Genomic DNA, 20,070 nt, shown 5'->3' with positions numbered 1-20,070 from the left:
TTTGGATACAATCATATTTAATGTACAGTTTCAGAATGCAGTTCTAAATACTTTATTAAGAATGGCCCATTAATTAAACATAACATGACAACAGCATCAAAGTCACACTTTCACATCCAAAGGCGCACATATGACAAATCGGTCCACAGACAGCGCCATGGATTGATCAATATACAGCACAGTGAGGCAACTGCCGTGTTGGGGCCATATATTCTAAAGGTCTTTTCAAACGGGGAGCGATTGACGTGCCTCATAAATAATTTTCAATGAGAGGCGAGCGGGCAGGTTGGGAGGCGCTGACAGTAGTGTAGTGGTGCCAGGAGAAGCGTGTGGTATACTAATTTATGCCCCCAATTTTTTTTTAAGCCACCCGTTCAGTAAAGTATAAAACACTGGACATCAGAGGGGATTAAGAAGTGGCTATACCAAGTGTAAGCCTTTTGTGACATTACCCATTGGTTTGTGGAGTACCATTTTATGGCGTTATGATGGTCCCCATGACCCCAGTGTGTTGGAGCCAATGGAGGTGACGTACTACTGCGCAGTTTTCCGTAGCAGGAAACAATGGCAGCTCACCTGGTCACACACAATCTCATATTCCAGATAAACAGTACACTAAAATATGTTTGTAAAACGGTTTTAGGAGAGAAATAGTCAACACAGTCACAGAATCTGGATCCATATCTGATCAGCACTGCCTAGTTTGACAGTTTGATCGGAGTTTGTGTTGAGCTGTCAATCACAAGGTAGCCCCGCCCTAAAGCATACCCTGCTTTATGGTCTATTTTACTGTAAATGGGACCATCATTTACTAAATGAACATCATACTGTATGGAAGAAGACTGAAACTAGAGATTGAGACCATAAACTCATTAGGAAACCGTTTACTGAGCTCATAAATCAAGTCAGAAGTCGGCTCATTTCTACAGTGCATGGAATATTTTTTTTTGTATTGCAGCCAATGGAGCTGCCCCCTGCTGGCTTTTACATAGACTGCAGGTTTAAGACACCTGTGTTGGCTTCACTTTACAGACCAAAAGCTCTGCCTATTATATATACTGTATGGTGTATATCCAATGTCAACTGAAAGGTAAGTGGGTATACCTGTGTATTCCCTGCACTACACCACTGGGTGCGTACTACCTGACAGGTGGAGCAACAAACGTGTGCGAGCCTGTAAAACTGTTGCAGTCTTGCTTGCCAGAGTTGAATTGAACTTTTTTTCTACATGACTACAATGGATGAGAGACTGATCCTTGCTGTTTGTGGGATTCCTGAACTAGAGAACTGTTCTTTAAACACTTCATTAAACACACATTAGTCAAACCCCTCAGGATACTAACAGGAAGGCATTCACATGGCTGAGCATAGACACAGACTGGATGCATCAGGTAACTTTTAATTTAAGCTAGGCTATTAAGTTATGAATATGCTAATTTAGTTAATTTACACTTTCAACAAAAACAGTCTCTGGTTTGCCTTTGAAAAGGATTGCCACCAATTGTCAGTAGTGCACAGAAGCTGTTTCCATGGGTACCACGCGTAGAGCGCCTGGCGCCAATGCTATTCACGTGAAGAGCGCAGTGACACCAAGCAGATCTGAGCGGGAACACAGGTGGACAGTCGCTCCCCGTCTGAAAAGATATTAACTTGCACAGACCTCAGTCAGATAAAGGATCAGATGAGTGACATATACAACTCTCTCTGCTACTAGGGGATGGAGATGAGGATAGCAGGTTAACTCATCAGATACTGGCATTAGCAAGATCTCTGGAGTGAACTGATGTCATAGGACAACTGAAACAGTCCTGGTATCTTGTGGAATGAAAACATCCCCCTAACATTCTGTCACTCACACATGAATCCCAAAATGGACGTAAAACCAACAAATTCTTTGTTCCTCTCCCGCTACTGCGGAAAAACAAAGAGTCGTTTTGCGCTAAAAAGACAGTAACTTATGAAAGATATTCACTTAATTTGTCTAACTCAGACTATCAAAGGCTCATATTAGCTAATCATGGTTTGAGCCTCTGTTCCTATGATAAGAGTAGTCGTTGCAAACGATAGCAATTTTCATCGCTGTGCATCCCAATTTGTTGCAGTGAAATCAGCATTTTACGCCACAATAATCCCAAAGAGAACTGTTCATTATGTAAAATAAATTTGACTTTGAGGGTTCACAAACAGGACAATGTAGAAAAAACTTAATTTAAAAAGGTGGCAGCCAACAGCTTTGGGACTAAAAAGAAGTTCCAATTGAAAGCCATGCAGCCCTTCCACCAGCCTGCAACAACAGAGCAATAAAATACTCCACAGTCAGTCCTGTGTGTAATTAGCGTAGTGTGGGTACAATTTCATTTGTGTCATTGGAATTTCTGCCAACAGAAAGAAAAACTGGAAAGGCGCAAGGTGCAAACTCCCATCCCCTGGTCAATAATATTAAAGTTGACACATAAGAGGATTTCATGTTTCCTCATCTTGTAGTTGCTGCAAGGGAAATGAATCACACGCACAGAAACACAGAGAACATCATAACACGCAGACATCAAATCATTGCCAGGATTACGACCCAATTTCCCCTCCAACAACTTGACACATTAGTGAGAATTGACTGTGATAGCGAACACAGTGCTCAATAAAAGAGCCAAGGAGTAACTGACAGATTGGAACGCTCCTCTCTGGAGGGCTTGTAGCTGTCAGGGAGAGGAGGAGCAACGGTGGGGAGCGGCTCAGTGTGCATCCTCACATGTTTATGCTGGTCTGTTCGTGTCGACATACATGTTCATGTTCACGTGTGGGCCTCAGTGCAGTACCCCTCCCCATGTTAATGGAGTGTGACTGTAGTGCTACACGCAGATGTGGAAGTAAATAAATGTTTATCCTACAGAGTTTTACTATTTTTGCCTCAATAGTTTTCACCTTCTGTGAAGAAATAGATCTAATGGAGAGTTGAAGTCAAACTGGAGCTTTCAGGTTATGTTCAGAAGTAATAAAATCTCCTACCTGATGGTGGTCATTTGTCTATGGGCGATAAAGCAATTTAATATTGTTGCTTCTTTAATATTTCTGTTTTCAGCAGCCTTTAATGAACACAATTTCTCACAATCATTTTTGTGTTTGGTTAACTCTCACACTTTTTTCAGTAATGTACCCATTTGAAATATCCATCCAAGTATCCCCTGATCAGTGCAAAACATTTTTGGTACAGAAAAAGCCAATTTTTTCCCTCAATATCACATATCTATCAGGAACAATATACTGCTATCAACTGCTGTCATTTTTGTCTTGTGTTTTGATATTTTTGGGGTTTCTTTTATTTAATCTTTCTTTACTGAAATATTGTATGAAGAAAATGGCTGAATAAAGTGCTCTAGAAAAAGCCTATATAAAGAGGTACAATACAGCTCAGCAACATCAGTGTCTGATTTATTAAGAAAAAACACTTTTTTCAAATGTTTGGTATCAATCACTAAATTCATGGCATTAGTATAACAACAGTAAGACGGCACTGAAGTCACATTGAAGATTTTGATACTTTAGTAAAAAACTTCACTGAGGATCTCTGTCATTCTCTGTGGCCTGGATGCAACCGCAGTGAGTCTGTTTGCTTTTGATGGCTGTTTTCATCTGTAATGCTGCCATGTTTCAACCACAAATACATTTTTGGGATTTTTGTAATTTAAAAAGGTCCAATGTCCAACATGGGTTGGCAACATGTGGTTCTTTTGCCCCAAAGTCTTGGAGAAAATACAGATGTTAATAGATTTGTTGCTGCTGGCTTTTCAATATCCATTAAAGGTATATATTAGAATTCTAATTAAGGATCAAATATGTGTTGCGGCTGCAGACAGACTTTTTTTTTTTGGGACCAAAAATGGCTCTTTTTAGAGTAAAGGTTGCTGACCCCTGGTATAGGAGGATCTTTGGTCAGAAATTGTATATAATATTCACAGGTATGTTTTCATAAGTGTATGAATGCCTAGAATGAGCTGCTTTTTATCTACAGATGCTACTGGTCGCCTTCCATGGAGGCAGTCACATTGAACCGTCATGTTTCTACAGTAGCCCAGAAGGGACAAACAAAACACTGGCTCTAGATAGGGGCGTTCCCATATTTCGTAGATTTTACAGCCACTGTAGTTTCTCCTTTGTGGTTGGAATAAAAGTTACCTACTGCAGCTTCGAGAAATAATAATAATCTTGTGGCTCATATTATATTTTTGACATGATGTCACGGAAGAGAGGGAGAGGGTTGAAGCACCAGAAATGGTCCCCGGGCCTGCAGTTCAAGATCTCTCCCCTAGGGGTACACCCATTGGAGAAAACTGGGTTAACTGACACTTTAACGATGTGGTTCAACAAGGCATGGATCAGCACTGCAGTATCACTTAAAAACTACCAAAGTGTTGGAAAAGGGCAGCGCCAGGCCGCCAGCATTTGAATGGGAAAAGTTTGATTTATATCATATGTCTGATTTACAAAAAGATTATCTTGTTGAATTACAATATTTGCATATCATTTGTCTTCATTTAGAGCTGATTTTTCTTTGCATCATAAACCCAATGCAGAACTTCCAGTGGAAATCTGAAAATTGTAGTATATTGGGTGTAGAGTATTTCTCTGCCTGTATATTAAATTGTCAGGTGATTACTGGTAAAGCCAAATACATGAATATTAATATTAATGTATTTATATCTTTCAGTTACCAATTTGTTTTACTCCATGTAAACATCATGCTGTTTATTGGTGCCATATTGCTGTTATAAATAGCTGTGAGCGTGTGTGCCTGTGTGTTTACATACAGTATACCTACAGGGAACTGAAGACATTTCCTGAGGGATTTGCTGCCAAGTCCCTTTCCTGTTTTAATGCTTCATCACGTCATCCCATTCGCATGTTGCAAGGTCGCTTTTATTTACGAGTGCAGGCTTATCTTACATGACGTGTGTGTGTGTGTGTGTGTGTGTGTGTGTGTGTGTGTGTGTGTGTGTGTGTGTGTGTGTGTGTGTGTGTGTGTTACACAGCGTGCTGAAGCTGGCATACAGAGTGAAATTTGAAATAATTCCGATTATTAGCATTGATGATCAAGTAACGTAGAATGACACCGTGGGATATATTTAATAATTAAATCTCTAACATTACAAGCAACTGGTGTTAAAGAGTTTATCACCACGCACTAAAAATAAACTGAAATGGAATAAATAGGTCCACAGAATGGTGAGGCTCATTTTTCAGTGATTTTGCATTTCTTCTCTTTGGGTGAACACGAGGGATTTATTAGGGGTTGCTTGTTAGCAGGGGCTCCATGGCAATAAAGCAACAACTCCCACGTCTATGAAAAACAAGGGGCAATGAACCACTAGACAGAACATGCTGCTTTTCTGCAGAAATAATCAGATATTCATGAGACTAGAGCTGCTGTTTCTCACAGGAAAACTATGGAGAGTTTTAGTTCGGCGCTGCACTTTTACACAGAGAGCAGAGAATCCGCTTCGTCTTTGAAGCTAAACTTCTGCGAGACACTTTGGGTGACAAAGGGTTTTTACTTGTGATGTGGCCTTATGCTGGAGACCTTCGGGACATGATGTGGGGGAAGTTGGGTATCCAATCAGAGCCCTCCCCTGCTGTGATTGACATTCTCCCACTGAGAAGTCCTGGCTCCCTGTGCTCACTGACCTACCTGGCATTTCACTCTGAAAGCACCGTCGATGTCACTTTTTAGCATCAGAGTGTGGCAGGTGGCTACACTGGGCAGCCATCGCAGCCACAGTGTGGATCTCAATTTCCTCCACAATGGAGAACACCAAAAACTTCTAACACTAAATTCAATTACATTGTTAAAAATGTGTAAAATTGTTTGAAATAAACTAATAATAAACTTTTCTTCTTCTGAAAAATGATTAATAATTTTATATTTTCAATGGCAACTATTTAATTTTTAAGCACCCAAATAATGAAAAATCAGGTTCAGTTTTTGAATACAGAATTTTGTTTCTAAAACTCAAAAGTTTTTCTAAAGAAGAAAGGCAAGTTACTTAAACAAAACATTATAAGTCAGATGTAGGCAAATAGTTTTTTAGTTTATTTCAAAACTTTAAAGTTTGGGTTTGACTTAAAACATTTTGTGAATGCTTGAAATTATGAGTTTTCTCAATTGTGTTTTTTGTTAGCTTTCATTATTAGTTTTTTTACAGTGCAGGTCATGCTCCTGTATGGAAGTAAACATGGAGGCCACACTGTCATGTTAAAAAGTTATTTTAACTCAAGAAAATTGTTGAAACAGATCACATGGAAAATCTTAATTACATTTTGTAAATACAAAATTGATCAAGCAGCTTTTACTGGATATTTTGTTTTCATAGTATAAACAAAAATGAATTAGTGTTACTTAAAATTACAAAAGACATGAGCAAGAATGTTTTTTAATTTACATAAATATGGTAGTTTTCCTTAAACTTTTTGATGTAATTAGTTTAAATTTAATTAAATTCATCAATTAAATGTTTTATTTAAAATAACTTATGTGGTTTTACAGACAACATGTACAGTTTCATTTAAAAGCTGATGTGCGGAGGAATTCAGTAAATTTGTGAGCAGATGATAACAAGGACAGAGATGAGGAGAAAGAGACAAATTTGTAATGATGGCATTTTGTGGAGCAATGGCTCCTGCACAGTCCCAGCAAACACAAATCGATCGCAATACAATCACTCAGGTTTTGCTTGTATAGAAGTGTCACCCCAAATACGTACTTATGAGGTCTACCCCAAACTGACTACCTCCATCGCAGCTAAGAGATTCCCACCAGAGCAGAGTTGTGACGAATGTCAATCTACTGACATAAAGTTATATGAATATGACTATTCATATAGGCTATTGTAGTTTGACCACTGATTTGGCCCACTTATGAACACGGTCAGCAGTCACACTTTTTCCTCTAGCTTAGTTCCTTTAAGTTAGATTTTATATAGTATATTTTCCTCTGCCAAACAAATGGTACCGCTGTGCTTTATCATAGCACCTACACTTCAGTGTAAAAGTAATCCAATGCTAGTTGTCTGTACATCCATGGGTACCCAGCGAACAGGAACTGTGAAAAATGCCCATCACAAGTTCCCAGACTTGATGACAGTGTCTTCAAATGGCTTCTCTTTTCTGACCTGCAAAAGCCAAGTTAGTTAGTCAGTGTACTATGTAGAAGACTAAGAAACCAGAATATATTCACGAATGAGGCACTATAACCAGTGATGTTTTGCCATTGGTGCTGGTTAAAAACAACTATATTGAGTATGTGAAGGAAAAGCATCACAGATTTTTTTAGGTGGAAATACAAAATTTGCTGTGGAAATTGTTGAGACATGTCGCTACATATTTATCATACCTTAATTGTTAGTTAATTCTATCACAAAAAGAAATGTAACATTCATTTGACATGTTAAACATCAGATTTAACAGGATCAAAGCACATAATTAGGGCCCGAGCAGCAATCACTGTATTTTACCGCTTTACATATTCAATGGGCATCACACATGGGCGTGCCAAAATGTCTCGAGGTCGGCCATTTTGAATTTAGTGGTAACTCCTGGTGATTTACACGCTTTGTACTTAAACAAACTCCTCTGAGAGAAGTGATTGGATCGACTTCCCATTTGGTTAGTGCAACCTTAAGACCTTCATAATGAAAAGCTATCAAAAGCTTGAGTTTTCGTAGAACAGCATGAATTTGATATAACTCAGTTTAGTTTCTGAGATACAGCCATTTCTGTATTATACTATATCAAGGCATTAGTCATTTTATCCCATAGGAATAAATTACAAAATGCATAATAGGTCTGCACAATGGTAATATTGGACCAAGAAAGAGCAAAATATTATCATATTAATGAATGTATATTGAAACAGTCCAGAATATGTGTGTATCAAAAATCATGAAGATCTGAAATTCTTAACCTTAACCTAATAAACCTTAAAAGACATTAAAAAACATTAGTGTGTTTTTTTTTTTTTTTTAAAGCACTGTAGCCTCACACTTTGACTGATTTGAAACATTTCAATGGTAGGTAATCATAAAATTCCACTGTAGACATTAATGGGTTAAAAATGGCTGTTATGGGGGGCCTAGGGATTAAGCTGCATACAGTGTGATCACTTTGTCCCCGGTTTGATTGCAGCTGGTGACCTATGCTGGATGTCATACCCCTGTCTCTCAGTTAAAGTAGGATGTTTTTGTCTGACTGTCTAATCATGACTAACAATATAGATGTTAGTTGTGTGTGACAGCTTACACAGAGGATATCACAGCTTAATCAGGGTTGTTTTTCTTGTCTTTTTCTTCTGCTGTCTTTGTAAATTCTGTTTTGGATAACTAAATTTCTTCCGCTGAAACAGAAACATTTTCAACTCAGTCAGAATCACCTCTTTTTGCACCAACTCCAGCGACCCATTGGGTTTTTGCCTCCATTCGCATTTTTCTGTCCATGACACTTCTATATATCACTTTGGTCTATCTCAGGGGTCAACAAGCCTACTATTGAAAGAAAAAGTTTCAAAACATATTTGAGCCTTATTTCCTGACACAGATCAAGCATATCAATAAACCAGCCCTGTTGTTGGCGAAAGCAAACAAATCTGTCCACGTCCCAACATTAAATTCTCAATTTTCCTCTGAGACTTTTCTTTTTTTTGGATTTGGAATCCATAGCTAGTCTAGCTAGGGAGACGCAAAACTAGTAGCCACCATTATTGAGGTTCAACAAAATATAGAGGAAAAGGTTCCAGGTCAGAACATAACGTATGATGCACATTTTAGTTGGCCTTCAAGAATGATAAATGAAAATGTTAATGACCTACCTCATCCATTGGTATCAAACATGTCATGCTAACGAAGGGAGCTAGATAACGCCCAAGTTAGTCTAAATTTTGGGGAAGGAAAAACTGGTATGACCATTTTCAAAGGGATGCCTTGACCTCTGTCCTGCAGATATCTGAATGAAAATAGGTTCTCTGGGTACCCATAAGTCCCTTTTTGCAGACATGCCCACTTTATGCAGACATGCCCACTTTATGCTAATCCCATGCACATTTTTTGAATGTGATATACATTTTATATCACATTTATATATTTAATATATTTAATGCCTGGTGTATTTGAATATTTCTACATACTAGGGTCCATAAACAGTGTTGGAATTGCATAAAATGGGAATGACTGGAAAGCTGAGACACATACTTCATGCCACCCCTACATACGTCAGTGCCCATCCTGTCATGCCACCCCAGTCAAAAAAGTCTGGAAACACTCCTGTTAAAGACTATCGCCATTAGGATGGGCAGATCGACCCTTCAGGTGTAATGCACTTCTTTGAAAAGCACATACCCATTTTAGAAATGATTAGTGTCGGTATTGTTCAAATTGTAGCAAAAAGTATTGGTATGATCATATCAATCTTACTGCCCATCCCAAACTGCAATGAATATAATCGTATAAGAGTATAACCACAAATTCACTAAAACATCCCTTTTAGTCAATTCCAGGTATTAGGGAGCAGTATTTTCATATTTGTGGCATCCCGCAAGTCAGGGATGGATGGCTGGGGGGTACTGGGGTTAATAGGCTCTTTGCTTGCACAAGAGGGGACGTCATTTATTTCCTACCTTCTCATTTAAACAATCCAGTGCCAGCGGTAATCATTGCAGACTGCAGGGTGGCTGCCACGCTCAGCTTGTCTAATAGGATCTGGAGGAGCGGCGTTTGGGTGGCAGTCAGGCAGGCTGCCACTTATATAAGACAGAAGAAAAAACGTTGCTTCCTTCTACACTATCTGACTGCCTGTCTGAGCCACATACACACTGACACATCATCCGACAGAGCTGTTTACACACACAGACACACCATTCTTACACTGCAGCCAAACCTGAGTTTTTAGTCTATACGACAGGGCCTCCATATTGTCATTGACAAGTGATCAAATCAGATTAGTGTATTTACACAGCAGAATACCTTTCTGTCATTACTGCTCTATTTTTATAGCAAAGTACACAGTCTAACAGCTTTGGACACAGCAGCAAGCCTGTTAAGTGTAGAGAAAACACATCATCACATCGCCTGTTTCATCACAGAGCTTGGATGAAGGCAAATAGTTGATAGGCATAAGAGCTGTCTTAATGCTGCCTTTAATACCGCCTGTAGCCAATCCAATAAAGGCATTTTACAACTGTAGATCCACACATGTACATGTTCCTGGAACCTGAATCCTGAAGTCCTCCTTTGTGTCCTTCACATTTACATTCTACATATAATAAGAATATCACTACACCAGTGAGGTTTTGCAACCCTGTCTCCAAGAAATTATGTTTAACTAACCCTGAGTAAAAATAACTAACTTATCTGCAACAGCAAAAATGTTTTGAAGGGAACATAATGCTACCTGCGTCACATTTTTAATCTACATAATGAGGAAACATTGTTAAAGTACAGGTGTGGAGGTTTTAGTGGCATCTAATGGTAAAGTTGCAGAATGCAACTAGCTGAACACCACTCGCATCTGTATTTGACAACCTCAGAATGAGAACAGGCTGTGAAGTGTGTAGTAGAAACTACAGTGGCTGCGAAACATAAAAGGCCCTATCTAGAGCCAGTGTTTGGTTTGTCCCTTCTGGGCTACTATAGAAACATGTTCAAAATGCCTGACTCCATGGAAGGCGACCTGCGGCCTATAGATAAAAACAGCTCATTCTAAGGTAACAAAAACACAACCACTTATTTTTAGGTGATTATAAAGTAATGAAAACATACCTATGAATATTATATTCCATTTCTGACATCAGATCCTCCTAAATGTTACACACTGGACCTTTATGGAGGTTGAATGTTGTACAAAATTGAGCTACAGCACACCAGACTCCTTCAACAAAACCAATCGTTTTACCTTGCAGATAACTGTAAAACACACTGAAAAACAAAATAAAACTCACCAAAACATCTTTGTTAGTCTTTCCACACTTATAAAAATCACCAACTCTGGTTTGGTCGAAATTAATCCTTAATTCACAGAGTTATTCACACTACTATGAAGGAAAATCCGTGGACAAATAGGCTTTAGGCTACATCATTTCTGCCATTAGGAAGATTTTTGTTTTTTGTATTACTTGTTCAAAACCCTATTATTTTTTTATTTTTTTTGGTCCATTCTAATAGAGGGACAATCTGAACACAATAAAACCATGGAATAGTAAAATTAACAATGTATAGTCCTAGAAGACCAGTTTGTTCTTTTCTCATGAATGGTTAACTAATATCAGTGAACAAAGTGAGGCTTTCAAACACATATTTTGAATTTATTAAAATTAAAATTAAAAATGTTATTTGCAGAATTAAGTTTGTCCAAAGTCTCCTAAGGTAAATATTCTGTACATAATCAATACGCTGTAGTATAAGCTGATTTTGTCATTAGAGAGTCAAATAGGAGCATTCATTTCCCTGTTTTTTGGCAGCCATAAGAGCTGGTAGAATAATCTAAATATTGAGGAAACATGCTTTCTTTTTGTCACCTGCTCAGCAGCTCTAAAAACTGTGGCCACCTCGATCTCATGAGGTTAATGTTGTTCACGTGTACACCACGTCAGAGCGAGTCAGCATCAAGTTGGACATAAATCTAACCGCCATGCATTGTGCGGCGATCAGCAGTGATCAATTCTGCGCAGGATGCCTGCCTCATCTCGAACGAGACTAACATAAATGTATGAACGACAGAGCAGCTGTTTTATGCTTGTAACACAATCCAAAACTTCTGGAAATCCAAAGCCATAAATATAGATTTCTTCTCTCTCAAATGTATCCAATTAGGAGTCACCTTAAGAACAATCAAACTAAATTTCCATTTAACCATATCATCACCATTAGAACAAAATACTAGACACATAAAAGTTCCTCCATTGTGGAATGCAATGTATGAAATTATAGAAATTACATGAATGTCATAATCTCCTGGCATCCCAAAAACCTTTATACACTTATATTTTAATCTAATTTACTCTGTCCCCATGCTTAGTTCCTTATTTTTATTGAATTATTATTTTAATGGCTCAACTTTTGTTTTTATTGTCAACAATATCTATTGTGTTGTTACTTCCTGTGAGTAATTGATGGTTAAATGTGACCTTTGTGTAAACTGAAAACACCCTTTCTCAGGAGGTGTGATTCTCTTTTGGACAAGAAACCTTACTTGACAGCACTGGGTTTGTCTCTTTTCTTATAATTAAAGTTGGTTTCTTTCCTGATGATGTTGACCACAGAGGTCAAGGAAGTGTTTAGGAAAGGACAGAGGATTCCACTGTCAGTTACTGGACTGGACTGAGGATCTGAACAGGTTAAAACTAAATGAGAAATTCTTATTCCTAATCCTAAAAGTTAGAAAGAAAATCTTAATAAATCCAGTGGAGGGTTTGTTTCCTCTACAGGTTTCTGGTTGTGATGCACATTGACGGGTCTCCTCTCCTTCTCTCATCCAACATCATGTCTCATCCCGATATGTCATCAAACTGGCGTCAGACACTAAACACTTAAAGCAGATGTCCTGTCTGCCTTGACATTAATATACTCATTCCGTGCAGGGAAAGGCATCTTCCTGGCTCTCCCCTGATTCTCATTTCCCTTTTCCACTCTTGTCTCATCCATTTGAACAGAAACCTCTGTGTCAAGCATCTTAACCTGAATGGGGGAAGCAATCCACCTCATTACCACCTGCAGTGGCTTTGAGCTACACGACATCTGGGATGTTTGAGGATGAAACCCTTAAATGGAAAAAAAGAGACTGGAGAGAATAGATCAACTGGGACGTTGAGTGCGAGGAGACGGACTGAATCTTTTTTTTACCTTCAGGCAAATCCTCCTAATATTACAATACAAGTTGACTGACTTTTCAAGATCTAAAAAAATGAGTATAAGGAGCAAAATGTAGGAGAGCCTATTAGAAATAAAGTCACATATTCACCTCCAGATAACCTCCCCTGACAATATACCAACGTTCACGCAACAACAAGACAGTGTGGCTACATGAAAACTTTTTAAATCATCCAAATGTCAAGAATCTGTCAAAACACGTCCTTTCAGGCAGAGGATGATGAAAGTTAGGAGGATGGTGGTGGTGCAGCAGCTCAGATCAGGCTGAGTTCAGAGGTTGGTTTGTTGGGAGAGGGAGCGGTTGTTCAGATGAGAAGGAATAACAAGATCACCACGACGCAACGGCACAACATCATTAGAATCTACCTTCGAGATTGTTTCTGTCAGGGAAGATTTTGGAATCATGCACTGAGGCACGTCATCGAGAATCATGTTCAGTGCCATTAGAGAACTCTGTCCACTTGTGTTCACAACAAAATCCTTTTCATGACCACAGAATGCTTACAGTCTGAAGCAAAGCCATTTTAAATAATTTGCTAGATGGGACATTTGACCACCTGAGACAAGAGGACCGCTTATATTGTCGGGATTTGGACAGGAAAGGAAAACCCCATGAGTGGAGGCTGGAAGGAATGACAGTTGTTTGTTCAATAATAAATACATCAATTATTCAGGATGGCTGGATGGATGGATGGATGGATGGATGGATGGATAGATAGATCATGGTCTAGGTCTAATGCAGCAGTGTGTTGATCAGTCTCCAATAATCAAACTGCAGCGGTTTCGTGTAAATTGGCAGTGATTCTAAAAACTACTCACTATCTTTCTGAAAAGCACAGCTGTCACAGAGTATTAATGGCGGCTTTTTCAACATGCACAGCAGCAGCTGGAACTGACCCACCTGAATGTAACGCAGCCATTGCTAACATGATTAATTACACCTGTGTGTGGGCAGTCCTGTGTGAGAAAGGTCGGCTGGGTCACTGGGATTGACCGACATTATCAACCACCTGATCTGATGAAGGTTCCTCACAGCACCAGCATGATTTTTTTCTCCAGACAAAGGTATAGAGTCAACCTTTAATCTCTCTCTCTCTCTCTCTCTCTCTCTCTCTCTCTCTCTCTCTCTCTCTCTCTCTCTCTCTCTCTCTCCCCCTCTCCCTCCCTCCCCTCCCTCTCTCCCTCCCTCTCCTGATGCCCAGTTGATGTACGGTGAGGATCCTTCTGGGGCCCACTGAGCCAACCCCATTCTGTCAGTGTCAGGGAACTGAAACAGCCCCTCTCTAACCCCTCCGGACTGGTGGGGCCCGGGGACGCTGAGGACCAGAAACAGCTTGTCACAATCAGCAGCTTCAGGCTTTGTTAGCATATAGATGTGGACCAGGACAAGGAAATACATTTGTCTGAAGGGACATATAGGCCATTATTTCCAGGTCTGCTAGAGGGCGCTGGTGGCGGTTAACCTTTTCTTTTTCTTTCTTTTTTTTGCTACATGGGGGTTAGGGATAGGGATAAGTTGCGATGGCAATAATTAACACAAATTCAACTAATTCCCATTGTATGCAATCTTTCAATTGTGGCCAAACACCTCAAATTTGATTAATCGTGCACAAAACATTTGGTCATAAGTCACCAAGCTCACTTCCTTGTTTTCAGTTGTGAAGATGCAGACCATGCAGACATGTGCACCCTGAGCATCTCATCTTTACCCTGTCCAAACAGTGCGACTTTATTCCCACTTTTATACTCACAATTCAACTGTAATCAAAAAGTACATGTAGTAATATTTTGTGTACAAAAAAAAATCGATTTGTACTTTTAACTTAGCCGAACTTAGTGTAATTAAGGAAATGAGTTGCCACACATATTTTGAGTTTATTAGATCAATGTTTCTGAGTTGTGGTCAATTAAATAACTGGAATGAAAAATAATGAGTGTATTGAACATGAAATACTGTGTTTTTATACTTAAAATTATTAAGTTCTGTTAATTTATTTTAATGAGTGGGGTGAATGAATATTGTGAGTTGCATATACTAAAAATATTTGAGTTGGTTTGATTTGAGTGTATACGTGTGTGACTGTATGTGTGGCGGACTCCAGGAACAATAGGCAGTGCTTATGCTGGTGCTAATTGGGATCTGAAGAAACAAAAGAAAAGGAAATGCAGCTTTAAATCTGTTGCACACTGTTCAAGCTGAAATCCACAACGAGTCTGAGACACGATGACATTTTGCTCCTTAACAAAAGGAAAAGAAAATCTGATGACAAGAGGAGGATGAGTTTCACTGGCTGTACAGATCATCATGTTTTTACACTGGAATAAATGCACAAACATTACTACAATACATTACTATCCTAGGTGGTGATACGTTTGTATCTGTCAAAGATACGGACCATATGCAGAAGATTACAGACTAGCTTCTTTGACAGATAGATCATATTAACTCATTGGATCTTTCCAGATACAGGCCCTTTCTGTAAGTTCATTGTACCAATCCCATTCAGTTAATTGAAGTTACACTCACATGCAGCATTTCTCCAAACCTATTCAAAATGTGTGAACAGAATTTATCTGAATAAAGTAACTTTTAAAAAATTAAAAAGATATACAGCATTATAAAGCTTACATTTTTGAAATGATATAAAGTCAACTTCAATAAAATGAGTCAGTAGCACAAACTGGAATTATATCACCTGTACATAAAATACTGCACATATTTAAGTCAAAACAACTGCTTCAACAATTGTTTTTGAGTTGGGTTTAATTCATGTGAATGAATCCAGTTTTTTTGGAGGATTCATTTATTTGAACTTGCTTCTTTTATTAAGATGTTTTGTCAGGTTTTACAGTGTGCCTTTTTAAGGATTTTAATGTGACATTTATAGTTTTTTGTGGTAAAAACACATCAGACATATTTGTTTATGTTATAATACAGGTCTGGAGATTTTTTAGTAAGTAGGGGGTTAGAACAGATCTGTGTTCACCAGCCTTTTGACTTTCTATCGAGGAATCAGCCAACACCTCAGTGTCTCACAGCAGGATGGAGACATTCTTACAGTACAGCATATCTTCCCTTTTCTTTTATGTCCTTTCATTTCCTTTGCTGCTCCTCCATTATTTAAGACATGTCCTAGACCACATTTCAAAATAAAATGTTCACTCTATTTTACAATTACTTTTATTAAAACTGCATATATATATGCCGTACACTCCTCATTTATAGCTTCACTGATAAAATATTTCCTCAATTAAGCATATTTTCTTTAAAAACATCAGCATTTTTACCAAGAAACTATCATCGGTACTTCTATACCTGCTGAGCAGTGTTGGTGTACAGTTTCCATGTGCTAATATTAGATTCTGCATATAAAATGACAATATTGTTAAATGATTCCTGTCCGTTCTTTCCTCTTCAGGCCTTATTAAAAGAACCTTTCTTCAAACCACAATCAGTGCTCCCTCTCTCTATCTTTTCTTTGTTGTCAGTAATATCCACGCATTCATGTGATCTCAGAGTTGCGCTCTCCGGAGCTCTCCAAGGCACTCAGAATAAATCCTGGTACTGTTGGTTACTGCACCCCCACGCACTTCTACACCCACAGCACATGCAAATTCCTCCTTAGGAATAAAGAGTTGCTCCGTGCACGTTAAAGCCGCACAATGCTGATAAAAAAAAACATGAGGAAAAGTCTAAGATGGATTTAAAAAATGACACCAAACTACGCACAAGAATATCAGAGCCCCTGAGAAATGTCAAGACGGAAAAAATGACTTTAATACTAAGCATCTAAAAATGTGTAAATATGTGAATGCAGACGGATGGAGGACAGGTGGGGGGGGGGTTCGGGTGCTTACCTGCAGGAGACGGTGATTTCAATCTTTGTCGCAGGTACGGTGGAGTTGAGTGGGTCGAAATCCCCGATTGTCGCCATGGCTGAGGGTTTTTTCTTTAAAAATCACTTCTTCTGGATCCCTGAAGTTCTCACTTATATTACAGCTCTGATTCTCCCGTGGCTGTACCGTGCTCGTTCCATCCACCCGAGACTGAGAGACGGAGTGAATCGGCCGGCTTCGGTAGTAGTAGTTGTTGCTGCCGACGGTCGCTGGAGCGCAGTTGAGGGTTAGGAGGCATACCTGAGGATGAGGCTTTCATTCATGGCGAGAGGGGGAGAGAGAGAGAGACACACACACACACACACACCGGAGCTACAGACGCGGATCTAGAAGCTCCTCGTTTCTCTCCATCCATCGCCAGGTGGAGGCAGAGACCTCCACAAGTTCTTCTGTTCTGCAACTTGTGGTCTGTGTATGGAAGGTAATTAGTGCCATAAAACGAGCAGGCGGAGGAGAGGCGTTTAAGGCCAACAGAGCCCTATTGTGAGCCCTCAAATGTTGAGTACTCCAAATCTTTATGTTAGAAATGTACAGTATGGGTCCCCATTTAGAAACTGCCAGGAACTTATTTGCATATGTTGGGGAATTAGAAAGATGTGAAAAGCACGCAGATTTAAAAAAAGCCAGGTAGGTAGCTGCTGACACCTAAATGAAATGAAAATATATAGCCAGATATAGAAGATGAGACATAATAGCAAGGCTAAGACTGTGATAGACTAGCTTGCTTCATCGAATCTGTGTTGAGGTTGGGTTGATTTTTAGGTCATTTATTTTCTAAATACATAAGCACAGAGGCAAAAACAACAACAAAATGCTGCTCAGCAAAAAACACAACTGAAGAAATTTGAATTAATGTTACGTCTGAACATTCACACCAATGACATTGAGCTTTCTTGATTCCAAAATGCAGGTCCAATGTATTTAGCATATAAATAACCTCAAAACTGTCTCAAAATTAATTAATCAAAATCAGCCCACTGGGAGCTGAAATATGGCCACTTCTGGTTTAAACAGCCATTTGGATTATTTCAGAAATGGATTCAGCATCCTCAATAACCCTCAAGCGTTTCATCGACCAATCACAATTCATACTTTGCAGTCACGTGGTTACCATGGATACCTGGCGGGCAAGAAACCCCGATTTCAACTGTCTATTATAGTACATTTCGAGTGAAGTAGATTTAATAGACGTAATTGAAGTCAGAAAACAATCACAGTGATCTTGATTTTGGATATGGACGTTTATTTAGATTGACAAATTCCATACCAGGACTTGAATTACAGCGTGTTATATGTCAAATCACATGAGGAAATTATTGCCTTGGTCTTTCCGTTCAGTACGTAGTACGACGTTACGACGTACAAAAGAATAAAAGCATTTATTTTGATGGGTGGGCCATGTTGCAAAACCTCGTAGATAATTACAACACCAGAACATTGAATTAAACAATGCAATTGTTGTTAGTTTTAATTTACTTGGGTGAAAGCAAGCGCAGCGCTGTTTCTCTGCCTTCGCTGAATGAATGCCAGGGGAAACACCAACGTCCTGGCAAGATCCTTGATTAGTTTACTGGGTTTCGTTGCTGGAGAACGATGTTCTTGCCCGCCAGCCAGTAGTTGTGACGTCACGTGCAAAGTATGAATTGTCCTCAACAACTTGTAGAAATAAAGACTAGTCCTACACGTAAATGTAAGCATATTAAGATGTAATTGGACTAAGGTTCTGTAGATGGCTTAGCTTGCTAACGTTAGTTCTATAATACATTTACAGACTACTAGATCTTATTTTGAAACTTCTGTTGAGAAACACTAACTAGCGAATGTTATGTTAAACCAGATGTTGACAGTTACAGTTCAGCAAGAAAGGTGAAGAAGAAGGGGGTGTTCCAGTCAGCGAAAACGGGAACCCCCACCAGCACGAGACCGCCCATTTGTGGCTGCAGTTGGATGATATTGGTAAAATGAGCAATTTGGATGAATTTGGAGCAGTTTTCTTGATATTTTTAGGGAGTTTTTATACCATTCCCTGTCTCTATTATGTTTTTTTGTTTTGTTTTCTTTCTTTCAACAGCCATACATAAATAATAGTTTGTTTTTTTGACAAATTCAGTGTTTTCTTCTCATTGTTTTATTAGCTTTTTGGCTGATTTAACAGCCCATTTTTCTAATGCAGGACAAATCAGAAAGTGAGGAAATGAGTGAAAATAGCTCGTGTTCAGGTCTTCACTGTGCTCTTATCCTGTGTGATTTTTTTTAAGTTTGAGGGATGTAGTGGTATACGGATTGCAACGGTGCTGTTTAAGAAAAAAAAGGCGTGCATGATTTAGTTATTTGTGTACACAAATTAATCAATTCATGCTCTCAGTTTAATATCATATATATTTGCCTCCTCCGCACTCTTGTATCGGGGCGGCAAACACCTTTGGTGCTGTTTTATCAATTCAAAGTCACCTGGCAAGATGGCAGAACTGAGTTGGGAAAGGGAAAATAATTGGCATGTAAGGGTGACAGAAAATGCTCAAAGCTAAAAGAGGAATCGGAGGAGAAAGAGTTTGATGAGCAAAGACAGGAGACGCAACAAGAGGGCCGTGACAGAGAGAAGGAAGAGGAACATAAAGCCACAGAAATGTAAAATAAACAGTGAAAGCAGAAGAAGGAAGACACTGAGAAACCAGACCAGACCCTCTCCTTTGTGGCATTAATCCCCCCTCCTACATTTCCAGGGCCACTACACCTTCCATAAGCAGCAAGTACAAGTTAAACCCATCAACAGTTGATTAGTTAAGATAAATATTTTATGTATGAATAATTCATGAACCACTGAAACATTTTAGTGCTCACACCTCCGAGGCAGCGGGAGGATGTAGTTGACTGGGTTCAGGCCAGGTTCCAGCAAGCACCTGCTCCGTTGCAGTATCACTGTGTGGGTTGACCTCTGACCTCCACATTTAAAAAGGACCTAAGAGAGACTTTTACCACAGAAATTTTTGTCTTTTTTTCTATTAAAATATGACAATGCATTTATCTTAACATTCTGAATTTAATCAGAGCTACAAAGTGTGAATTTGAACGCTCCAGTTATATAACTGGCAAATGAGAATTCTGTGTCAAATGTAGTGTGACTGCATAAAGCAAACTGTACTTCGTCTCATCTGTGTTAAGAAAGACCACTTAACATCAGCTCAGCCGCTAAGGGAAGTAGATAGTATGGTGTAAATAGTTAATATATCTCACCATGGATGATAATGAATAAATCACAAGTATAAAGCTA

At 39.0% G+C, this 20,070-nt stretch overlaps 2 protein-coding genes across 2 annotated transcripts in view; one reads left to right on the top strand and one right to left on the bottom strand.

Moving 5' to 3' along the window:
* Nucleotides 1–19,985, bottom strand: part of LOC127371835 (copine-9-like) — a 150,697-nt gene extending 130,712 nt beyond the window's left edge. The window contains 2 exon segments of the mRNA XM_051414999.1: nucleotides 16,761–17,207; nucleotides 19,643–19,985. Of these exon segments, the coding sequence (XP_051270959.1) occupies nucleotides 16,761–16,837 (77 nt within the window). The 5' untranslated portion in view covers nucleotides 16,838–17,207; nucleotides 19,643–19,985.
* LOC127371851 (zinc finger protein 679-like) overlaps nucleotides 1–20,070 on the top strand; it is a 395,275-nt gene that overhangs the window by 289,673 nt on the left and 85,532 nt on the right. The gene's annotated exons all lie outside the window — the stretch shown is intronic.

The sequence above is a fragment of the Dicentrarchus labrax genome, unplaced genomic scaffold, assembly GCF_905237075.1.
Source record: "Dicentrarchus labrax unplaced genomic scaffold, dlabrax2021, whole genome shotgun sequence".
In the NCBI taxonomy this organism is placed as follows: Eukaryota; Metazoa; Chordata; class Actinopteri; family Moronidae; genus Dicentrarchus; species Dicentrarchus labrax.
Note: the sequence above shows the minus strand (reverse complement) of the source record. Positions and strands in the feature narration are given on the sequence as shown.